The sequence below is a fragment of the Amblyomma mixtum genome, chromosome 6 (assembly GCF_055824585.1).
Source record: "Amblyomma mixtum isolate Tamu chromosome 6, ASM5582458v1, whole genome shotgun sequence".
Taxonomy (NCBI): domain Eukaryota; kingdom Metazoa; phylum Arthropoda; class Arachnida; order Ixodida; family Ixodidae; genus Amblyomma; species Amblyomma mixtum.
The window spans coordinates 137295631-137321325 of NC_143017.1; the positions used below are offsets into that span (position 1 = coordinate 137295631).

At 44.6% G+C, this 25695-nt stretch overlaps 1 protein-coding gene across 5 annotated transcripts in view; it reads right to left on the minus strand.

Moving 5' to 3' along the window:
• The window catches only part of LOC149340516 (carnitine O-palmitoyltransferase 1, liver isoform-like), a 139474-nt gene that overhangs the window by 13408 nt on the left and 100371 nt on the right, over positions 1–25695 (minus strand). For all 5 annotated transcript variants that reach the window (XM_089549317.1, XM_089549315.1, XM_089549316.1 and 2 more), the window contains 10 exons: positions 21723–21937; positions 20467–20552; positions 19421–19525; positions 17744–17875; positions 17348–17402; positions 15581–15710; positions 12876–13009; positions 8686–8885; positions 6294–6447; positions 5683–5754 (listed from right to left, as the gene is read on the minus strand). In XM_089549317.1, the coding sequence (XP_089405443.1) occupies positions 5683–5754; positions 6294–6447; positions 8686–8885; positions 12876–13009; positions 15581–15710; positions 17348–17402; positions 17744–17875; positions 19421–19525; positions 20467–20552; positions 21723–21937 (1283 nt within the window). The remainder of the gene's footprint in view (positions 1–5682; positions 5755–6293; positions 6448–8685; positions 8886–12875; positions 13010–15580; positions 15711–17347; positions 17403–17743; positions 17876–19420; positions 19526–20466; positions 20553–21722; positions 21938–25695) is intronic.

The following is a 25695-nucleotide window of genomic DNA, read 5'->3' on the forward strand; positions in this document are numbered from 1 at the left end:
GACCCTACCGACCCAAGACCCTACCGACCCAAGACCCCACTGACCCAAGACCCAAACGTGAAGACACCGCCCCCCTGCCCCTGCCGTTCGGTGCGTCCAGAGACCTCGGCCGTCAGCTCCTGGCACCCTACGGCCCGGATGCTTCGTGGACCGGGACTCATTCTCTCATCTTTCTCATCGTGGCGGCCAGCACTGCACCATCTTGTATATACTGTTCAACCCTCCACTCAAGACCATCGCCATTTCACGCATCTGTTCGTCACTGATCGGGACGATCGCTCGGAGGTCCCGGGTAGTGTGACGAAGACGAAGCTGGCAGTGGCGCGGGACGGAGCGCTCGCGCTAGGCCAGCGGCCATTAAAATCATCTCTTTTTCATAGTTCACCACGTCTCATTCTTCGGCTGGCCGCCACGTTACAATATTATCCACGAGCACCTGAGCCAAAAACATGCCCACTGCTTAATCAATGGTTCACTAATTATTGAACGACAGTCGCTCATGATTAGTTTATGCATATCTGCTATCTTTCAGCAAACAGCACATCCTTTCATTAGTTGGCTCTTCCTGTCATAGAGGCAGCTAACCTCTACCATATGGTGTGGGCATGCCAATTTAATCCCTGAGTTGAACCCATTCCCAACCCCTCGGAGGAGCAGTGGGAGGCTATTCTGCTCAGCGATGATCCTGACCGTCAGCACTGGCTGCTGGGGAGGGCCAGAGCAGTAGCCAGGGGTGGAAGCAGGCTTAAGCACTTTGGAGCAGCTCAGGGAGCAGTAATAATGCCATTCTGGAGCAGCTTTGGAGCACAAAAATTATGTTTTGGAGCACTGAAATTATGTCTTGGAGCATATTTCTAGAGTAAAAGACCTGTAATAATTGCAATTTCACACTGACATACAAAATGAATGCAAAGAAAATAATTTTATTAAACATTCAATTTGCTTGTTAGAATTACTTGTTAGATTCCAGCGTGGAATCTATCATTCTATGCGCTGAAGCACCGCCGGCACTTTGGAGTTCACGACAACGAGCAGAACATTTCCACTTTCCACATTGTCCATGTCCTTCGATTTTACTCTTGTGCTGAAGAGTTCCTCGGCACTGGTAAGTACAGTAGAACCCCGTTCATACGTTTTTCACCGGACCGGGAAAAAAAAACGTAGCAGTCGAGAAAATGCAACAGTGAGGAAAGCACCGAAAATTAATGAAAACAGTGCAGCTTTGACTTGAAACAATTAATTTCCGCAAATTGACCCTAGGACTTTAAAAAATCGAGAATGGTGGATTGCAGTTTCTTTCGCTCGCTGGAAAGAACAACGCGTTTCTCAATAGCAAAGGCCACATTGCTGTCAGCGTCGCTTTGCGGTGCGGCCACACCGCATGCACGCAGCAGTGCTGTGCAGTTCACGCGCTCACTGCAGTCCACGCTGAAGCGACGTTGTGCACAGCGTCAAGCACTGAAATGTTCGTAGGCTGCTCGCCGCGCTGCTCCGCATAAGCCGCCCTGGCTGCCTGTCGACTGCGTTTAGTACGTCCAGCTTTTCCTCAAGGGAAAGCCCCTTCCGCTTACTCAACGCTATCACGCCATCAAAGCACAATAAAGATGTTGTTGCGACTGAGAAGGATGAAAAGGAAATTGCACGGGCCCTGCCGACTGGCTCCAGCCGAGCCACCACCGCTGTCACTTGCAGATAGAGGAGATAAAGATAAAGATCGCGATAAAGACCACAATAAAGATCGCGGCGTTTGGCGTGCGAGGCAGATAGCCATCTAGTGGCGGCCTCTCCAACTCGCGTGCGGCTTCTTGCAGCCAGTTCCGTAGCCAAGCCTGGCCAAGACTCGTCAAAAATCAAAATGGCAGCGTTAGCGCGCATTGCCCGGGCGGGTTCGGGGAGCCCGGTTGCGACGTATCATGCGGGATCGTTTCCTCGGCTACGACGTAACAGCGGGGCTCCCAATACATTGGATCCTATGGAAGCTATGCCGGGACCCGAAGAAAACGACGTAACAGCCGGGAAAACGCAGCAGTGAGGAACGTAACAGCGGGGTTCTACTGTAATGCCTTCAGGGAGGATAGACGGCACTGCAGGGTGGCCTTTTCCTCTTTCAGCCTTTTTTCTGTCAGTGGCTCCCCACATTTTTGTTTGCGTGATTTTGATTCTTCTTCCAACACGTTTGCGATAACCACTGTATGACTTTCCATCACACTTTCTCTCTCGCACTCTGCGTTGCCATGTGGCAACGAAAGAACAGCCTTTGCGAGCCTTCCTAGTCTTGGATATTTGGGTTCGCCAGAGGGCATTTTTAGTGCAAACACATTCACCCAGTGTTCAACAACATTTGTTGAAATATCCCAATCAGAAATTTCACAGGAAAGGCGCAACCACTCATCAGTTAGAGATAATACTTTGCTGGGAGGTACGACTTGTGGTAAGGCATTCGCAATGTAGCGCAGTGACGTTGTGTAGTGGTCTCCTACTACACCAGGCTTCAAAAATCTAATGTGGAACAGCACTTTGTTGTCCAAAGGTAACCTTGAGACGAGGTACCTTGTGCAGGATATATAAGAAGCTCTGGCCTTGGCATAGAACGCCTTTTTCTGAGTTGGTGTCCAAAGCTCCATTTCATTCTCAGTATCTAAGCCAAGCTCAGGTTTCACTTTCTAGTTAGCTTGCGATTCAACTTGGACATTTTTCAACTGGAAACCAGTTACATCTACAAACGACTCCTGCCGCAAAAATCTCTAAGTGGCCGGTGCGGCGCAGTTATGGCGCAATATTGTGTTTTAGAGCAGGATGGGGCAGCGAAAGCAGTTTGGAGCAGGGTGGCGCAAATGGCGCACGCCTTCCACACCTGAGTAGCAGCAGCCAATGGACTACCGGACTAGGCGGCCCACCCACGCGTTCTGAGAATACTGAACAAATAAAGATATTTTTTATCAATCCTGTCATCAAACTTTACCAATTTGTTGTCTGTATGGTGTGGTGTGGTGTGGTTGTGTGGTGTGGTTGTGTGGTGTGGTGTGGTGTGTGTGCGCCCATGCACGCATGCACGTGCGTGTGTGAGCGCGAGAGAGAGAGAATGTCACACCCAACTACATGAATGACACAACACTTAAGGGGAGGAAGGGGGACGCGGCTTTCTAACCCCAATAGAATGGTTAAAAATTGATTTTCTGATAACAGTTGTATCTGCTTGTGTGCCTCAATTTTTATGCTGTCCCGAAGTTTTCACGAACCATGGCGGCTTTCCATTGCAGTGAAACATTTGAACAATGGCTGTTACTCTCCGTTACGGTTTTCTGCCTAGGTAGTCACCTTGCGGAGCATGTTTCTTCAGGACATCTATTTAAGAATGTCTTCACCTGTAGCACGGCAGTAGGAATACAATATATGCTGAACCAATCTTCTGCCACAGTTTCTTAACTCCGTAGCCTTTTCACAAGATTCAGAGGAAAACTGTACCGTATAAGCGCGTGCAAGGTCTGCACTTTCTTTTCCAGATTCTAGGGCCAATTTTCAGGGTACGATGTGTGAAAAAAAAATTCTTTTAAGTAAAAATACACCAATCAGGCAATGAGCGGCATTTATTCTGCGTTAAATCGTCACTCGCGGAGTATTTTAACTATGAGCTGGTGCTGTGCTCTGGCACGCGCACATCCCAAAAGAAGCTGCGCAGCATATCCGCTGTCAACGCGTTTCCATCACATAGCAGAGCAGCTCTTCCAGTTCGGGAAACTCACACGGCTTGCCTCAGAAAGTGCGCTTTTTGCAACTTGTGTTTCTCAATGCATCCTTTTGGTTGCACCATCATCGGACACACTCCTTGGCCACGTCGAATTTCCTGCCCGCCGCAAGCTTGCCGTGTTCGAGCTAATTCCCAGCCGTGTAGCTTTTATGGTGCTTGGCCATTGTGCTAACACTGCTACGCTCGGCGGCAGCACGCGAAAGCCATAATAACTACAACTACGGCAAACACGCCACAAAAGCAAAAAAAGGCGATACTGATGCCGATGAGGATAGCGGGAGGTTGCGGCAGAGGAAAAAGTTAACGATGATGATGACTACGATCTCGGGCGCCATCCATGGACAGCACTTGGAAGCTCCTGTGCGCGTGCATGGCCTCGGAGGCTATGGCGTGCGCGTGGCCTCCGCGACCAAGCGCACCGCTGCTCGCAGCTGGAGCTGATCGCGGAGGCCCAAGCATATAGTACATTTAGAAGGCTATTCCCGCCTGGGCCATGGAAAGTTCGGGTGCGGCCCTTACATGGATTTATTTTTTTCTAAAACATTTCCTTCGGGAAAATGGGGTGCCGGCCATACATGGATGCGGCCCCTGCATGCATTTATACGGTGTATTAGAGAACAATTTTCTAGATATCAAAAGTGAAATTTTGGGAGACCAGTTGTAAAATTACTTGTAACGTGGTTAAAAAATTTTCATGCAAAAAAAATTTTCTGCTGAAAGCCATGTTCCCCCTATAGTAATGTAACATCTGTTTCATTAAATTTCGCACTTTGAAAACTAGGGTAGCCAATTACAGTAAACTTCAAGTGCAGTTAGATCTATAAGTCACAGTAAGTTCCGATCAGCCATTGTTCCAGGAATTATATACATAACCTTTTGATCCATTTTGGAAATTAAGCATATCTGTTTGTATAGTACAATATAGTGAAGTAGGTTACAACATTCATTCACTGGTTCTCTATTTCATTCATCATCGCGTGTCACTAGATACCTCGCATACAGTAATTTTAATCCGTCGCCCATCAGTAATGTTTGTTGTGAGACTTTTGCAATTCACCTGTACTAAAATATTGAATGCTTTCCACATGAACTAAAGCAGAGCACTAGCTCCATTAATGCTTTGACAAAACATAGTTAACTGCTCGTTACCTGTATTACACTCATTTCTAACACTGATATTGTTCCAATTTCTTAATATATTTTTTCTGAGTTCGAACTTTTAGAATTCTGCTCATTTTGAACTGTACCAGCTGTATCCTTGTCCTCCATTTTTTTTTTTCCTTGGAAGGACTTCAGATAAGAAATTTTCCTCTAATATTTTGCCATACTTTGTGCTGTACATGAATTTTTGCTTACTGTTATCAATTTTTTGTATTCTGCCATTTGACTATGTGATAATCTTACTCTAAATGATGCGCAAACGTCGCTGCCATTACCACACGTGTGTTTCTGGACCCTGAACTAGCCAACGGTTATGAGTCTGAGCAGTACATGAAAGCTGCAAAATAATAAACAAGAAATAGGCCCTCCACATTTTAAAAGCCAACAGAGAGACAGGAGGTTCAGTTAATTACCAAGCAACTTGACACTACCTTGCACAAGTCACCTAGATGAAAGACACCTAGAGAAAGACACCTAGAGAAAGACACGTTAAATGGGGAAAGGCTTCACTGTAAAAGAAGTGAAGAGTCTAACATTTCTTTTCCCCGTTCTTTTGCCACAGTCTATTACAGCCTAAATGAGAATGAAAAAAAAAAAAAGGCACTGCGTCAGATACTACAACCAAATACTTTAGAGTGAGATGCATATGCACAAAAAAAAGGGGGGGGGGGGAGCCAAGTAAGAAAAAACACACTAAGCTGGTGTTGGGACAAGCATTTCACAGCTGTTCTTGCCTGCATGCCAGCAAAGAGAGGGAAGCAAGGGATGCTCACCTTGCACTTCTTCATGATGCCTTTACCCCACCTGTCGTGGTCTTTCACACACAGGTCAAGGTCATCATTGGCCTAAAAAAAAACAAGAGACCACAGCGGTGTCAGCAAAAGCACATTCCTTTTCCCCAGTACATTCACCTAGTAAGTGAATAAAACTTTTCCTTTATACAATAAATAAATAATCATTTCTACGACCAAAGCCTAGTGAATCATCCTTCCTTTATTAGGCAAAATATTCACTAGCCAGCAGCCATACAGAGCTACCAAAACATCGCAACTGTCAAGGAAGAGCTTTCTAGCCCTAAGATAAAGAACAGCACTTAACTGACCACTTCTTTCTCTGGTTGGACCAGCCATATCAGGAGATTGCATGTGGCCACCCTGATATGTAATCGTAATGCAACCCAATTACTTTAACTCTACGCACACTCAACATAGGCCCGAAGCTGCTGTACATGGGCTGAAAAGGGCTTTGTAAAACTGTGCACGTCGTGGGAGAGTTCCAGGATTTTGGATGGCTAATGCAGCCTGGTACCATCATTGCGATTCCGCACTTCACTGCCACGCTGTCTGCTAAAAAGCAAGGAAGGCGGACATCTGCCTCACATTACCTTCCTCGCACTGGCCAGGGCATCTGCGATGTCCCTCTCCAGCTCAGGGGACATCATCCAGATGAGGCGCTGGGGCCGCAAGATGGTGGACTGCTTGTACTTCTTGCCTGGAGGCATGCAGCGGCCAGACTCGTCGTACAACTTCTCGAGCACCCTGCCAGTGAATAAAAAAAGCAGACATCATATTAGTCCAAAGTGTTGCGACCAGAGTCTACTAAACCTCAAGAGCTTACCTTAATAAAGCAACACCTCATTAAGGTGTATTCACTTAAATGGTAATTCTGCTCATAATATAGTTGCACGAAATCCCCCACTCAGTTTTCGTTAAACTTGATGCAGTGCCTTACTGCGAACGTCTCAGTTAGCGCACACCTATTTTTGCGCACTAGGCTCAAGGGGTCTCTTGAAAAGCGGCCATGAACTACACTGCGTGCATTGCAAGGCAACTTCAGCTGCGCTCGTAACATGCAGCTCATGGAGACGCAAAGGGAGACACATGCCGTCAACAAGGCATGTGATGCAGCTTCTCCGCAACACAGCGGCTACATAGTTGTTTAGACTGGCCAGATAAAACTTTCGCTTTCCACCATGTGCCACAGATAGCAATGCCATCCCCAGCGCAACTCGCGTTGGAGCAAAGCTCAATATTGACAACCGCTGGCAACACCACCCCTGAAGGGCTCTTCAAAAAAGTTTTGCACCAGGAAGGCACTGTAGAAACTGTCAGCTTCTGCATATTTAAGAGACACAGACAGCACAACTGAGACTTCCAGTGGTGGTCCAGCCATTTCAAGTTCTGGAGCAATTTTTGGAGCAGAAAAATATCGATTCTGGAGCACATTTGTATCAGAACGATAACCCAGCAGCAACATGGGAACAGCATGAACGGAATAAAGGAGTCACAAAGAGTTTGTTCCTAACGAGATAAGGTTCAGCCATGCGTAGCTAGAAAAAAAACAATCACAAAAACAGAGAAAATATTTTATTAATGCTCACACTGCCTTGCACGCTAGTTCAACCAAGTGTGCTTGACTAAAAGTCCAGAGAACACGTTTACTAGAATCATTCTTTTTTCATGTTGGCTCTACAGTTAAACGTGGCCATAACGAAATTTTTAAAAAGTCTGAGATTTTTCTTTACATTTTTCTTTACAACCACGCGGCAGTGATGGCCGCGCACTGCTCGTGTCTTTTCTTTTTTGCTATGCCCTATCATTTTTCGCTGCTTTTGAGCATGAACAGTTGTAACGCCACGTGGTATGACGTTCCTAAAGAGAAAGAGCCAGAGATGCGCCAACGGCGCTGGAGCACGGCGCGTTGCGCCAACTGCAGCGGCTCGATGCGATCGGCGTTCCTCTCATGTCAGTTCGTGCTTTATCATCACGGAACTTTCGCGTGGTTCTAACAAATTTTGAGTGGCTCAGCACTAACAGAGAGAGGGCGTAGCCAGTTCGTTACATCAAGGTAAACTCCCGCAACACCTTTACTACATGAAGGTCTGAAATCACGCGCTTCAATGGGGGCGGCGATGGTCTTTATGACTAGGCTTCACTGGACGCTCCCTGCTCAGTTTCTTTCCCTACAGGAGCCGGCTTCAAAAAATGTGAAGTAACAGCCTCTCCCGAGTTCTTTCCTTCCTCCATAAAAACTGGCTGCTAAATTTTACCACAAGGCAGCCCACCAACGCCCTAGGTTGGCAACTGCGAAAACATTTTAGTAGGTTGTCAACCGAAATCCTGAATGGCTCAATATAGTTGCTTTCCCGCGACCGTATCTTCTTTTTGGAGCAGCTAAGGAGCAATATTGATCGATTTGTCACTTTTGGAGCAGACTGGTGCAGCAAAATGTAAATGTATCAAAATGGAGCAAATGGAGCAGCTGGAGCACCACTGGACTTCTCCAGCGTAGTCCGTTAGTAATACTGTTGCCTCTATCACTGATAAAATGTCACCTAATGCAAGCAACGTCGACGAGGAACCTCAGGCCTTACTGTCGGAGAAACTGTTCGCCTGTTCGCCCAAACACGGGGTAGTTGGGACCCGGTTTAGTTGCCTTGAAGGCTACACTGGCTGGCAGCTACGAGACTAACTCGGCAGCAGACATGATGGATTCCTATAGTCCTACGCTAATAAAGGCTTCCACTTGTGCCTTCTCATGTTGGAATACCTCAGGTATCATCCTTTACCATGCCAATGGATATATTTAGGCTGTTTTGGTTAAGGCGTACTTCCAATTTGCACACAGTTTTTTCACAGCCCTATGCCGTACACTCCGACAGCATTTCACTGTGTAGTGGTAACGCACACGCAACACACTGCACCAGTTACGACGCAGGTGATTTCTTTCATCATTCCTGTACTTAAGAGACAGCCAAGAGGTCAGAGGTCACTCACTCCCTGGTGATGGTGTACTCCCACATATGGGCCATGGCTGGGGCATCAGCCATGCTGTGCTCACAGTTCATGCCTGCCGTGGCGTCCTTGAACACCTGGACACTCAGTGACTTGTCAAACCAGATGCTCCTGCCGTCACCGTGCAGCATCAATTTCCCCCTTTCAGGGAGACCTCGGGGCTCCAGATCATTCATGCTCACCTGGAAACAGAGCAATGTCAACCCGAAAAAGGCATAACGTGAATCTTTTTAACAGCCTACAGTGACAAGAAATACAGAGTAATCTTTTTAACCATTCACAATTTTTATTTTAAGAACTTTCAGGGAAACATCAATCTCACAGGTGGACTGTAAAACAAGGCAGACACTGTATGTTAAGGAGCTCAAAACAATTTGATCATTAATTAATTAAAATTAACTGACCAACTTTCTATTTTTTATATTAGCGGGCAAAGTTATACTGTTAAACTGAAGGCTGTCGACACCAAAGCTCAGCACAGTTTATTTTATTTTCTTTATCAGCAATGTGGCTGGAAATATCGAATGTTAAAAATACATGTTTGAAAGCTCGCTGAGTTGGCTTTTCCATGTTGCGCGTTTATAAAATGGTCTCTCTCACACGTCTAATGCTGCAAATACAGATGCTGTTTGTGCATTTTATCACGTAGAAGTTAAAGGGTCAGTCTACTGAATTTTATCGACCATATTTTCTTTGCGGCAACCGATAGCTCTTTACTCAAATTACCGTTTAGCCAGCTGTGGTGCCAAGGAGTGCGGTAGAACATTTTAAAATAGAATTTATTAATGTGGGAACACATCTGTATGAGATGGTAGTCTCATCTGGCAACCATCTAGATTTCCGCCGCGCGGCGACAAACATGGCGGCGCCCGTCGAAGCCGGACCTCTCGCTTCGGACTGAATTCTCGTTGTTGCTGCCTTTTTCAGTGCGTTCACTGGCCATAACTGGGGCGCCTGTCTTTCGCTTCGTCTCATCTCGCCTATAAGAAAACATATAAGAGATAAATTTGCTTTATTTTAATAATTACAGTGACGATTCTGCCGCTCCCAGGCTTAAGTGGAGAGTCTGTTTGTTTACAGCAATGGTTACCGTCCTGACGACCAGATGGCGCCACTATAGGCTGAGTTTATTTTTGCGCCTCTGCTAGCATACGCTGAACTAAATGTGGGAATGTCCCTGCGTTTTGCGTACGTGCAACTATAAATATTCATGTGATTTACAGAAAAAGCGAGCGGTACGCCTTCTACAGTTTACTAGAACAAAACGTGCGTTTCTCTGACATTGTGACATACAAATGGTACGTAGTATACAGTTGAACCTCGATATAACGAAGTCCTACTTGCAGCCGAAAATTTCGTTACATCGCGAATTTCGTTACGTCGAGGTTCCCATGTTTCAGCTGTCAAAATAAAGTATAACTGGTTCAGGAACACTGCTTGTTGATGGGAACTTGTAAATCACTTATTGAGGAAATACACAAGAAAATCGAGTAATAGTATCGCTAACAAGGGTACCGGATGTTTTTTTTCTACATCAGGAGCATAATGAGTGATAGCAAACACCGCGACGGCATCATTTTTCTTTGTGTGCGCATAGCAAAAGAACGAGCGCAGCACCTAGTACTGAAAGCCGCCACAAGATGTCGCTACTGGTATCATCATCATCAGCATTGAACATTTGCAGCCGGGGACGCATCAGAGAAAAATAAAGAAAAATGTTCGCATCGCTCACGCCGGCGCGGTGGGATTGTGCTCGCGGCGCGGTTATACTCCGACGTAGCACGAGCGCGGCACGGCGACGTCACGTCCGCGAAACAGCGGCGCCCGATCGCCAGCGTGTTCGGCGGCTACCGGCGCGCTCTGACGGCGCCCGGCGCGGAATGCAGCCGGCTGCATTTCGCGCGGGCCGCGCCGAGAGCGCGCCGAAGCCGGCCACCCAGAATGCACCGCGCGCGCCTCCCACGCCACGCCTCCCCTCTACCCCCTTCGCCACTCGCCTCCTCTGCCAGGGCACGTTTTTTTTTTTTTTTTTCGCCGCTCACCCGTTTTAAAGGTACGACCACACTAGCTCCACGAGTTTGTCAACACTGATGACTTTTTTTTGTTGTTGTCTACGAAGACATCGCACGCAAAAAAAAACAAAAAAAAAACGAACGGACGCTGCAAGAAAATTCCGGTTTGCGCTTTCACGTTCAGAGTCTACAGCTCGCCAGTGGCGTCATGGCGCGGCGCGTCTTGAAACTTCCATGCCGCGGGCTTTGTATGCGCACGACAGATGGCGCGGCGGTACGTTCTCGCACACTGCCGGCAAAATTGGCGCGTAAAAGGGCAAATACAAACTGCGTTTCGTCTCGGCTACACTTTTAGCTCTCATTCGATTGTCAAGGTAGCTCCTGGCACATGCATGCGATGCGCAAGGACTTCGTTACATCGAAAGTGCGGAGCAAAATTACTTCGTTAAATCGCGAAAAAAAATTCATGGTTTTCAATGGGGAAGTGATTGGGAAATGAAAAAAATGCGTTACATCGCGAATTTCGTTACATTGAGGTTCGTTACATCGAGGTTCGACTGTATTCACTTATGCTTCTACAAAAAAGACTACCACTTTCTTGAACAAAATGAACGTTTGGGGTCGCCACCATGCATTTTTACGCGACTTTTAACGCCGAAATAAAATATAAATTCCTGCCTAAACTGGGCGCAGATCCCTCGTTATTGATGTTATAGGGGGCCAACTACCAGAATATGCCATTATTTATACACTCATCTCGGTGAGTAGACTGACCCTTTAACTTTTGGCAACGATACTGCACGCAGCTACGCAATTTTATAAAATGCAATGCGGGACAGCCAACTCAACAAGCTTCAAAATGCATAATTTTTACAGATTTTCTAATCGCATTGCGATTAAAAAAACTCAGGAAACCATGACCAAGCATTATTTACTGTGTTGACTTGTAAGAGTTCTTTTGTCTTTTGGCATGTACCAGCTATTATGCAAGCACTCTGCTACTTACACCTGTACATACCTTTTTTTCATCGCAGTAATCATGCCGTCATGCTAACAATAATCAGACCCCTTTATAATGTACTCAGTATTCAGAACCTTTCACACTGTCTTGAGCGTACATAAAACATTATCATAGTTGTTTTAAAATCTGTCAACAATTGCTGAAGTTCGATGCAAAATGACAGTCTTCCACCATTTCAATGATTTCGTTATGCAATTAGGATTTACTATGCCTAAAGGCAGACATGTTCAAGAAGGGGCCCAAGAAGGCCCACAACGGCCAGTTACATCATGTGTCACCTGCTGCCTTCAGGTCATAGCTGATGATATCTCAGTAAAAGTTCCTTGGTGTTAACTTCACAAGCTCTGTTCACTAGAATGTGACCACGCTCTGTACCAAGACCAGTGCCAAATTGGTGCTTGAGTTTTACAACTGTAAGCTACAACCTGTGCCTCTCAAGGCTTATGCCAGGGACTGCATAATAGTGGCAAAAATAGTTTTACTGGCCATATTATGAACACTGCATCGCCTTGTGGAAATAATGGAATACTGCTGAACAGTCACTAGAACTTCCGAGATCATTCAAGGCAGTATGATAAACACCCAATTTTGCACACATCAACCCAACATTTCAGTTGCGTGACAGCACTCAAAGCATGGGATACACACAAACAGTGTCACATTTCCCGGCCCACATCACGCTGTTTCACTGAGGGCTGCATGGCAGGCAGTCCAAAGTTACAACTAGTACTCCAACTACGCGCTCAATTCATCAAAAATCCTCCTGACAGCTTCAAAATATACTCAACGAGGCAGATTCGTCAAAAGTCAGAATAGCGGTTCTGGCCAGAAATAGACTGAGCTTGTCTAAGGTCTCTAAGCAGTTAATGAGCCTTAAATGTACGCAATGGACATAGCTTAGCTGTATTAAGTTCAAGTTCATTGCCCTGTTAGCCTACTAATTTTGACAGATAACTTAAAAAGAAAATACATACAGTAAAACTTATCACAAAGTGCACTGCTACACCATGTGGAGCATACAGTGTGGACATTTGGTAAAATTAAAACAAAAATAAAGATATTACAGTGCCATTAAGCTCTGCTAAATAAGCAAAAAATGCATAACACAATCATACAATACATTTACAGCCAGTGCTTACGAAGAATGTTGCCTTTTCGATGGCATTCAAACTCTCCCTGTTGATGCCTCGTGAAAAATGCTTCTGTCGAATCTTTGCCCATTTTGCACGGTCAAGAGTGGTGAGTGCTGCCAGAGCTGCCTCCGCTTCACTGGCTAAGAAAGACCAAAGAGAAAAAAAAACTCAATAAAATGCAACAAGCTGTTTGTCTTACAAGAAGTTCGTCTTAACAGAAGTGCCGCCATAAAAGATTTGTGAGCATGCAAGCTGTCTCCAGATATGTGTGACATGAAAACAATACATAAAATGACCATCTTTAATGACCATCAGTTATCTTTAAAACGATAACATATTCAGTAATATTCTAAATTGATCAGCACCACAAAATAAATGGCTTAAAAAAAAAAAATCCCTGCGCCCCTTGGTTTCTGTGGCTGTTGGCTTCTGTCATATTTATAACGAGCCCCTCATCCCCTTCCCTTGTTTGCTTAATTGCTTAGCGAGGGCCTCGATTCTGGCAGCCTTGACGCCTTAGGAAGCATAAGAGGGTTCTCACGCAGCTTCCACCCTCTCCGTTCGATGACGTTCTACGTCACACCTGCGGTAACTCAGGACGTTCTACGTCCGCCGCTTATGAACGTGGGTGGCGCTGATGAACACTCTCAAGGTTAGGTTACTTGTAAACATAAATACCCCCGAAAGCAGAAGAATTGACAGCCGTCGCCGTAGCTCAGAGGTAGAGCACCGGACGCGTAATTCGGAGGTCGTGGGTTCGGATCCCACCGGCGGCAGGTGGTTGTTTTTTCTTCTGCTTTTCTAATCAGTTATCTTTAAAATGATAACATATTCAGTAATATTCTAAATTGATCAACACCACAAAATAAATGACTTAAAAAAAAAATCCCTGTGCCCCTTGGTTTCTGTGGCTGTTGGCTTCTGTCATGCAGTACAAGGTCAGTTACAGATACAGCAGAACATTTATTGTACTATACAGTGAGTTGAAGACAGAGCATGAAACAAGCTCACATTATCCTACTTGAAAATGGCAATGGTCCAGTTTTCACTCTCATGGTCTCTGTATTTTTTTTCTCGCACTGTATTCCGCAGCGGCTGCTATTTGTGTGGATGTTTTTTTCTCTTCCGATTTTTGCTTTCCATCGCGCTCTGAAGGTGCCCAATAGGTTAGCCATGTGTCTATCTCTTGCCTTGTTTCTTCTACAGCATAGCTGTTGCCAATTCAACGGAGAGGCACAACACGTGCCTTCCCGTCCACCGTAGGCAATGCACGCGGCTCCAATAATATCTGGCCATCTCTGTGGCGCATTGCCACGTTAATGTGCATTGCAACACTGCTTCAGTTGAAAATGTTGCCCTGCAGTTTTTAAGCTTCAAGTCAACGAGTTTTCTAAGCTCCAAGTCAAAGTGCAGGATGCTGCCAGCTACGGCACTTATTTCTGGAAACGAGATAAGTCTGTGTTCACTTTGGTTTGGTTTTTGGTTTTTATGGGGTTTAACGTCCCAAAGCGACTATTGGTTGTAAGGCTAACTACTTTTTGAGCACAGACTTAGTAGGCGTGAATAGGTGTTCTAGCTTTGGCAGCGTTGGCTGCTTTGTATGAAACAGCTCATAGTGCCATTGTGCAGGGTCGCCATGATTCGCAGTCGGTGCAAAACTGTATTAACTGATGCACATGTGAAACAGTTGGGAAACCAGCCAAATGGTCTCACATTTTTCATCTTATCTGAGAATTCATTTTAATAAAGTTCACCTTAACAGAAGCCTCGTGTATAAATCTAGAAAAGAGTTGCTTAAGGCACTTTAAAACTGGTGACTTTGCCCCTGCCTCTCCTCAGTGTTCAAGCCCTAGAAAATCAATCCAACAGTAATGAGGAGGAATCACAATACATAGCCTTGTATAATTTACAATGCCAAAATGTAGCCAAACGCTAAGCAAATGTATAATTTGCTCTTTACCCTAAGGTATTGCGAACTGAACCAGGTATTTTTCACAGCTGCTTTACCCAAACTTAACTAATTCACATAGAGAGTCGGCTCCAAATAAGTCTAACTAAGGTGAAACCTCATTTTCAATTAATTTTGAAGGTGTTTTGTTAAAAGGTGCTATCATTCAATTCCTACGGCCTAAATTTCGCAAAAAAAAAAACTAGAACCAGAAAATGATGATAGCACAAGCAAGTGCAGACAAACATGGACAGTGCCAGATAGCCAAAACATGGCCAGTTTTGGAGGTGAAATACAATGACCACTTTGAAGTATAGCAAAGAGAAGCAGCTACAATTGCTACAATTTCACAGCTCTGGAAAGTGATAGGCAGTTAGCATTCTGCAACATTTCAAGTGGCCGCCACAGCACTACCATATTCAATCCGATTTCCTAACTTCTCTTCATCACCTCTGACAATGCATAGTATTTGGGAAAATATGGGACATTTGCAAAGAATATATCAGCTGCAGTAAACAACACAGAGCCAGGCATGGAGATGATCAGTGGGACTGAAAATCAGAAACCTACCACCAATTACAGTAAGAATTAAAGCCCACAGGGCAGGAGATATGTCTTGTGATTAAACGATGAAATAGCGTTAATCTTATACTACAGTGCAACATAAAGGCAACAAGGATAATGCAAGCTGTTGAAAGCTGCTTTGTCTGCCCCTGAACAATAAATGATGCAGATTTATAAGAAACATGCAGATGACACATACCAGTGTGCTTTTCGGCATCCTCCATTATCCACTCGATCTGGTGTTCAAGTGTTGTGGGGAAGAGAATCTGGTTGGCAGCATCATACACATCAAGCTTGTAGAAGAAGCCTTTGTGCTGCAGAATCACGTGCTGCGAGAGCATATGCACCATTAATTAGAGCCTGAACAGAACCAACAAGACTGAAAACATTTGCTGCTATAATCCTGTGCACAGGCTTTCCCCCGTAGGGAGCTCCGCGCGGACGGCAGACTAGCAAGTATTTCTAGGGACCCTGCTTCCATCAACTACCGACGTTCCCTTCGGCGCCAAGTGCATGGTTGAAAGTAAACAAAAAAAAAAACTTGGACGACGCCTATTAAGAGTAGAATGCGAATGCGTTACCGGGCCGCCGCCGCTTATCAGCATACGCAATCTGCGGCCACGTGGGGGGAGTGGGTTGGTGCTGGTTTGCTGCTTATCGACAGCTACCATCGGCCGGCCGCCTCGTGCGGCCGGCGGGGATGCCGGTTCTGCGCGTTGACGTAGCAGCTGCTCAAGGCCAGCACCAAGAGCGATGCGACGGAGCCGCACAGCAAAAATGCAACCACGCTGATATCTCGTTTGTCTCGCCTTTATTTATAGTGCGATGCTTTGGTTTCGATTTTAAGTCAACCCACCCCCCCCCATCACTTCGGATTTTCAAATTTTGAAATATAGGTCGACTTACAATCGTGTAAATACGGTAGGTGCCCAGGAGCAGTAGCAACTAGGTTTACTGCTCAAAAATTTACACCCGAGATAATGGGCCAACCAGAACAGTGAACTTGTACTTTGAAATTTTATTACCATTAACATCATCAGTTGTCACCTTCACTGCAGAAGAAAGGCTTCCTTCAGTCCCCTTCTATGTTTTTCTTCTCTTTGCATCCAATCGGCTACCCTGACAGACCATCAGCTAACTCTCCTCCACATTACGTGCCCTACCCGTGTCAATTTTCTAGTCTTGATTTCAGCTAGGATATCTGCTCTGAAATTTAATTCATATTTATTTAACAGTTAACTCCACATCAGTTTCCTTCCACAGCTTCCCTGCGCCCGTGTTGCTACACAGGCAATGGCACGCTACCCTCCTAATAGCTTTTCTGTCACTCAGATGTAAATTTACGCTGCTTCGACTTCTCAAACTTTCCTTTTGTTACTGGCTATCCAATCTTTGTTTGCACAGGTTTGCTAATGGGACACTGAGGTCAAATAGAATCTGGCCTATATTGAGAGGGTAATGCATTCTAATCACAAAGAGATCACTCTCACACGGCGCTTTTATAGCCTATGAAGACCAGAAAACGATATACCAGTTGTCGCCATCACTGGCCAATTTCCCGACGAAAAATTTGTGCATCAAACACTGATTCTAGTGTGCGATCCCGAAGCGTATGTAAAACGCCATTCACCTCAAAACAGTGGCACCCCATCCTTTCTTAAAGGACATCGCAAGTTTTAATTGACTGGTGAGAAGATTTTTTAGATACAGTTTTCTTGACGATAAGCAAGTCTTTTGCTGCCGGAAAAACGTCAGCACAGCCAGAAAGAGCTAGAGAATTTGTATCTACAGACAACGATAAGTGTCCTCAAAAAAAAAAAAAAAAGAGAGAGAAAATGGACAGTTGGGCATTACTTGAGGTATTTACGCCTTTTTACTAGACACCATGTCATCTCACAAGAATTTGCATGAAATATTTCTCATGCAAGGTGGAGCTCCAAAATCAAGCAAAGGGCACTCAACTCACTTTGGATTCACTTGTGCTGTAGTGGCAAAGCTCATCAACATCCACACCAGGTATCCTAAAAAGCAAGCAAGAACAAGCAGACTTGCTTTGTAAATGTCAAAAGGGAAACAAATGCTTTATCTAAAGCCATTTATTTACTGTACTGTCTACCCTGAAAGTATGTTCATGGCAATTCCTTGGTATGCCCAACATCACCAGGAACCAGCACATTTGACATTATTTCCTGTCAAGGCTTAGCTATAATAAGGTGCTCTGACAAAGATGCTTCTAAAGCTTTGCAGAGGTTGCCACATCGACTACCTTCCTAGAGACATTTCCCATTGTTCCCCTAGCAACTCCTCTGGGTTAAACAATACGGCAATCGCTGGAAAGCACTGCATGCTTCAAAAGACTCACCTGGTGGTTGAGAACAGCCTCTCGTACTGAGACATGCAGATGGGGACTGTGCCACGAAGCACAAGGGGCTGCAGTTCTTCCCTGTCAATGAGGCGCTTGAAGACTAGACAGCTGTGGATCATCACTGCCGTCCTGCATCCATGCGTCACAGGTGAAAATTGTTAAGTTCGCACACAGACGTTAAATCCCCACTTAAAAAAAAAAGCCAATGCCAGTTGAGCTCACCACCGAAATCTAGGAGCAAGCATGAATGCTTTACAGTGGCAGCTTAGCACCAAACCGTTTTATGTTCACATCATTGTCAGTAATATCACTTTTTTTTTTTTTCTATTCACACCATCTCCCAGTTTTGGAGTAGGCCAAAATATTATATCCGGGGCCGATCTCTCCAGTTTTCTTACTAAATTAAACAGACATCTCTATCTTTCTCTCTCTCTCTCTCTAGTACCAATAGACATCATGCGACTAAATCTTGCAGCACTAACATTTAGCATTAACAGTATGGTTGGTTGGTTTGGTTGGTTTATGGGGTTTAACTACCCAAAACTACCCACTACGGCTATGAGAGACGCCGTAGTGGAGGGCTCCGGAAATTTCGACTACCTGGGGTTCTTTAACGTGCACTGACATCGCACAGTACACGGGCCTCTAGAATTTCTCCTCCAAAGAAATTCAACCGCCGCAGCCGGGATCAAACCCACGTCTTTTGGGTCAGCAGCCGAGCACCATAACCACTGAGCCACCGCGGCGGCCATTACCGGTATGCTTTCACTTGAATTCCTACAGCGATATACCTCTGGGATAAACTATTTCATGTATCAAGTTTGTAATCAATTGAAAACTATTCCAACTCAACCACTCAGAACGTTCTGTAGCACAACATAGACATGGTTTTTTTCAAGGTTTGCTACAAATTTAAGTTTCACAGAAATCACTGGTTTGCTCCACTGAAACCTGCATAGCATTGCAAAAAAAGCGTTAAGGTTTAATGTCATTTCCAATGGGCAGAAAAACACAAGAGCACAAGGATGCCTCCCTGAAAGCAGCCATCGAAAGTATGAAACTATTGCCTTTTTAAACAAGTGTCCGCTCTTATATAGTATTTACTAAGTGAGATTACTAGATTTAATGACAGGCATTTGAAATTATTAAAAGTTTCAAAGCATGTAAAAAAAAGAGGAAAAATTCAAATATGCCATACCAAGCTGCCTGAATGCTACACCCCTTGAAATTTCCATAACTAAGAAATAAAATTCCAGTTCAATACCTATGCCAGTAGGTCCTTTCAATGCTTGACAACTGCTTATTTCCTTGTACTGCATCAATAAAATTTACGGCTTAGTTTAGACTGGTTAATTCATTACCACTGTTATCTTCATCCTTATACGGTGTACAGACTTGTCCTCAAGTTTAGCCTCTTATAAACCTCTTATACATCTTATAAACATTATATAAACATATATAGTAATGTTCTGAAATAATGTTAATGTTACCACTTAAAATTCATCTCTTACTGATGACAATACGCAGGAATGGTTCAATTTGTTCATTCCTTTTCAATGAATTAAGTTACGACACATGCTGAACGTCAGCACAGGCCAACCAAGAATCACTGAAGACCAAGGCTTGTGTTAGCAATTCACTGCAAACCTGTGAACCAATTTACTGCATACATACCTTGAGGACTGAATGTGTGATGGATGTGCATAGCTCTGGTCGAAGCAATAGTAGTTGCTGTTGATGGCTAGGGGCATGCGACTGCTTAAGTAGATGTACTTTTCCCTGAAACCATGACAGAAAAAACAAATTGGTCAACTGATAACCTCCTGCAGCAACACAGCCAACAATTATCAGCAATAAAAAGTCGGCACATAGTATCTCACTTATGACGCAATTAAAGTATAGGCCGCCGACGTGGCTCAGTGGTTATGGCGCTCAGCTGCTGACCCGAAAGATGCGGGTTCGATCCCAGCCGCGGCGGTCGCATTGTGATGGAAGCGAAATGCTAGAGGCCCATGTACTGTGCGATGTCAGTGCACGTTAAAGAACCCCAGGTGGCCGAAATTTCCGGAGATGCGAGAGCAAACTTCCAGCAACCTCAGAGCATGCATCACATCAGATCCGAAACTACTGAACCATTGTCTGCTCTGTTTGCCACTACTCAGTTGGGCCACATGCGAGGGTGCCATTTCATTGCCTTGCATCTCAATTTGCTCCAAGTGCTCGCTTTGCAACTGTATCGTTTCACTTTACTGCTTTCAGCTGCACAGGTGCTGTCATGCCACTGCACAGAAAACTGCATGACGGGCTCTGCGGCGGGCGTGGTAAGGTAGGGGGGTATGCGAAGACTTATATTTGGAGTAAACTTCCTTTTTGCCAGTGAAGGGCACGAGCTGCAGGGTCAACTCATATGCGGCTATACATCATATACAAAGCGCGTTACGACCTTTGCAGAGTTTTTCAAAATGTTCAGCAGCAGCAGTAGTTCAGCAGCAGCAAAAGGTCAGGATCTGACTGGGTGGAGCTTTTACCTCAAGAGGCCTACAAGTTGACATTATGAAGGTATTGCAAGAAGATTGCATCCAAAGACCGCCAAAACAAAAAGAACTTTAACAATTTCTGAAACTAATTCAGTGCCGAGAGGTAAGTGTACACAAATTAACTCGGAAGAGGGAAGCCTTGTGTTAGGGGTTATGTATTACTTAGAGGGTAAGTGCACTTACCACCACTCTGTTACATAATTGCTTGAGATCCAGGAACGTAGGTACAGAAGCCTTTGTAGTGTAGGGCCCAAGGTAGACTCGAATTTCTAAACAAAACAAGTAAAAGTAAGATCAACAAGATATACATAAAAGTTAGCGTTGCTGTAAGACCATAACATATATACAACAACAGTGCAAGAAAAAAAAACGAATAATATAGTAGCCCATTCAAATAATTCCAAGCCACGACTTCCTGTTGCCAATTGATAATATAACATGGTTCTCCGAACAAGCGCAAGAAACGACATTTAGCCTACCCTTACGAGTACAATGCAATAGCATTGCAGATCCCTCCCGCACAAGTACCCCTTCTCTTTCATAGGTCGCAGGGAGCCCTCACACAACCACTGGTGCAGTGGTCAAGCGATGCACCACAGCCCCGGCACGCGTCTGTTTCAAACGTAGCCATCAGTGGGGCTTGTTAATGCTCTTCCCGAGCTCCCATAAGGCTCATTTTTGCACAGACAGTTCTTCGGGAGACTGTCTTTCTCTCGACCAATGAGCTGATACACAGTGCCACAGTGGGCCGGTGGCAACTGCATCGAATTTCATCATCATCATCACCAGTCTGACTACGCCCATTGCAGGGAGTTCCCCATGTCTCTCCAATCAACCCTGTCCTTTGCCACCGGCCATGGTGGGCAGGTGGCTATCTACCCACAGTAGCAGGTGGGCCACCTGGTTTTTCGGGACACGGACAGACGCCAGCATTTATCCTCACACCTACGTGTCACTTTCTTATATGAGAGATGCCTGTGCGCTACGTGCATGCCTCACAAATAACGGGCCGAACCATTATTGCACGGGATGGGTTGGCTCACTTTCATTTGACTCGTCCTCGTATCTCAATAACAAAGTATCTGACAAAGTACTAATGGTACACGACTAAAACTACAGGTGCCATTCTATTTTAGCCGCTGGGAAGACAAGATCTGCGCGATTCTCATGAAGGTCTCAAATGAGAAAGAACCACAGAGGAATCTCCCATTTTCCCGTTCTGATGCAGTTGATTAGTGCATAACTGAGACCAATACAAAACCACACTGGCAAATTTAGTTATACAAAAGGTGATGAACAAATGCTTCACTACTAAATGCCAAGCATCATGAGGCACGACAGACGGTGACTAAACTCGCACTAAAAAAAAAAAAAAATGTCGTCGTGACATGTCATCATAAATGGCAACAATAAGTGCAGTCATGGAAATAATCTGTCACCTGTGCCTGCATCTCGAGAACCGCCATCTCCTCGGGTGTGCAGATCGCCTTGAGGGAGTCCAGCAGCCGCTCAATGGTGTCATGCAGAGGAGGCACAGGCAGTCTTGGCAGAGAGCGCTGACAACTGTACAATGATGGCTGGTAGCCACTGACTACCCGGACGGCCAGGCACCACAGCATGGTCAGGTACTTCTGACTGGGCTTCACCGCCTCATCTGTTGAGCGAACAAAGCACCACCAGAGTTTGTCTGCGAAACATTTGTCCTAATGCCCTAGCCCAAAAATACGATGGCTAACACATTTAGCCAACACTAACTGATTCAGCACTGCCTTTCATGATCAAGAAGGGGCACGGAGAGAAACCTGTGCATTTTGAGCGACATTTTGCGAGCATATACATACGGAAAAAAAAAAAGTCATTACAATGTGTGCCTGTGCACCAACAAACAGCCTTAAAGGTGCACTGAAGAGGAATCTGAACTCATCTTTTTGCTGCGGGGACTCGCTACACGTTCGAAGCATTCTTAGAAACCTTGATTTATTGCCCTGTGCAGCCGAGTTCCTTAATTTAAATCGAATTATCGTCCGGCTCCCACCCTTTTTTTTTTAATTCCCCGCATACGGTGGGAGGAGTCGACCAACGCATGGCGTGCCTTTCAGGCAGTCGCGTGGCGACTTTGCTTTCGCTTTTATTTTGTTTCTTTTAGATTTACACGAATAAACTAGTCAGAGACTACATAGCTGGAAATTAGGCCCACAGAAATAAAAATACGCGCGGACTCTTTGCTTTCGCTGATCACTGCGTATCACTCCGCCGATGGGAAATCGGCCGCACGGGGCAATAATTCGAAGTTTCCAAGAACGCTCGGAACGTGTAGATAGAGTTCCAGCGGTAAAAATACGAGTTCAGATTCCTCTTCAGTGCACCTTCAATGAATTAATGAAAGTCAGTTTTAGTGTACTTCCTGCAATCTGCAATTAGCATACCACTCTAAAAGATCCAACACACTTAGTTTAAGCATAAGTTAATGACACACACACACGCGTCTAGACAACAATTTTCTTGCCTCAAGTGCTTTTCATTAATTTAAATATGAACTAAAAATTTTAATTCATTATCTTTGAAAATAGGAAAAAACTCCAAAAATAATTTGGCAGTTTAGAATGCTTGCTCAACAAAAACTCAGCAGCAAACGAAGCCTTTGCATTTCACTAAGAACTACTCGCAAACTTATCTGCTGAATACTAAACTAAGTTTGCACTAATGTAACAGCTGTAACACAGACAATCAATTTCAAGTTCGCATAATGGTATACTGCTGTTTACGCACACATACCACAAAACAGGGGAGCTTGATGCTTCCAATTTGTACGAAATACATCAACATGTAACCTTTCAAAGCCATTAGGGGTCTACAAGCAATCCATGAAATATGTAAAAAAATAATTATTGTTCACTACCACAGTTTGGGGAATTAAACACCAGAACTGGAACAAATTTTTCTCTAAAGATGAAGATCCCAGAAGGATGAATGGTTTGTCTCAGTCATAAATCTCATACACAAGATATATGACTAATGATGTTATTGATCATAAGAGGCACAGGAAAAAAAAACAAAAAAACTGAAGCACGTGGCCCTTGAATGTGTATACTTTCCCAAAAACATAATTTGCATGTTGTACACAGCAAAACACTGAACCATTATCGATAGTGAGCTGACAGTGTACAATAATACAAAGGAAACTGAGGCCTGCCAAAAGTGGCAGGTTAGCAAGTGAAGAATATGCTACAGGTTGCTGCAAGAAACCTGTTCCACAGTAATGGTAATTTTTCCTCCAACGTGGAAGGGTGAAAGAAATCTCGATGCGGGGCAAGTGTTTTCCCTTAATGAGCAGAAAAAAAAGGTTTTTTGATAAAATCACACCCTCGATATGAAAGACACCCAATGGCTGTAGTATCAATACACACCTTTTAGAAAAGGAATAAGATTGCTCAAGACGGGTGTATATGTACCAGGGTGTCGAACCGGAACCGAACCCGAATTTTCGCCCGGAACCGGAACCGAACCGAACCCATAATTTTTTCGGCATCTTGGAACTGAACCCGAACCGGAACGATTCAAAGGAACCGTTCCGAACCGGTTCGGTACCCGGTTCAGCCCCATTTTTTTTTTTTGCATCTCGGCATACTTCTTCTTTACGGACAAAATGAGATGATCTAGCGCATAGATTTAACCACCCGTAACTGTCTGCGCTGGGAAGTGCGAAAATGGTACCCATTATATGCGACAGCAAACTTACAGGAAGTCTGGTGCCTGGGAAGATGCCTAATTGACGCTTCTGTAATGTACTACCGCCAATTCTTTGTACTTCAGGCTTATGTGAAATCTTAATTTATTATTCCTGCCCTTTTACATATTTGCGTAAATCTTTAATCGAATTGTTAGCACTTCTCTAACTCAATGAAGGACTATAGACACCAAATTTTTGCTTGCGTGCTTTCTTCTTTCAAACGATGCGTTAGACATTGGTGTACACGGAGCACCGCGTGGTATTTCACCAACACATAATAAATAATTTATATTTGAATTTCTTCATGACCCTGTTTCGGTTTCATCAACATAACGATGGCTGTGACGTGTAGAGGAAATTAAGTCGCGTGAGGTGCAATAAAATGGCAGTATAGCTCCTGATACGTCGTTCGTTGTGATTATAGGTCTTGAAGCCGGCTGATTTAAGTGCTAGAGTGAGTCAAAGCAACGTGTCAGCGTTTGTATTAGTTTTCCCGTGCCTCACGTGACCTAATGTTGATTTCCCATCACAGCCATCATTCGGTTGATGAAACTGGGACAGCATAGAAGAAAAAAATATTTTCTAAATTATTTAATGGCAGTAGGCGAATACCACACGGTGATCCATGTGTTCTAATATGTATGGCGTCATTTGAAAGGAGAAAACACGCAATAAAACTGGGTGTCTATAGTCATTTACGCACCGATTGAGAATGCCTTCATTTTATTTGCGTCATTTCTCACAAATGGATGAAATATTAGCGCGAGGATCCAACAACGTTGTGATGGTGGTTTTTGAGGAAAGGAAATGGCGCAGTACCTGTCTCACTTATTGATGGACACCTCAACCGTGCCGTAAGAGAGGGAGGAAGGTGGGAGTGAAAGGAAAAAGAGAAACAGGTGCAGTAGCGGAGGCCTCCGGAATAATTTCTACCAGCTGGGGATCTTTAATAAAGAGCAACTGCATAGGTTTTAGAAATCGACGAGCTTAAAAGGGTCGAATGTGTGAAATTTCCAGGTAAAGTACGAGGGGGTACCCAAAAGAAACCGGACTAATTTTTTGAATCGGCACAGCTTCTGTGGTATCGCGTTTTGCCGCTAGGAGTGCATAGAACGAACATTTCAGAGTCGGTAAGCCGAGTTCCGTCGCTGAAGGAGGTCAGACTAGTTTAAGCAGAGTTTTTTAGTGACGACTGTTTTGTGTGAGCGTCGTTTTTGTAATGGCTGATTTTCGTGAACAGCGTGCGCCGGTGAAATTCTGATTTTTTCTCGGAAACAGTGGAACGGAAACTCTTGAAATATTCAGAAAGACGTTCAAGGACGATGCTATGGGGACAACTAAAGTGTTCCTGAATTAAATCCTGAACAAAGCAACAGTCATGCCAATGGAAAACTTCAAATTCATCTCGCCTCAAGAAAGCTCGTCAGGTGAAACCAAACCTTGAAACAATGCTGATTTGTTTTTTCGAAGTGAGAGGAGTCGTCCATTCAGAATTTGTTCCGCAGGGTCAGACAGTTAACCAGGCTTTCTGCTTGTATGTTTTGAAAAGATTGGGCAACAGTGTTCGGTGGAAGCGGCCTGATTTGTGGCAGACGGGTGACTGGTTTTTCCACCACGGCAATGCCCCTGCTCACACAGCCCTGTCTCTACGACAAATTCGGACCAAAATGTCATGACCTCTG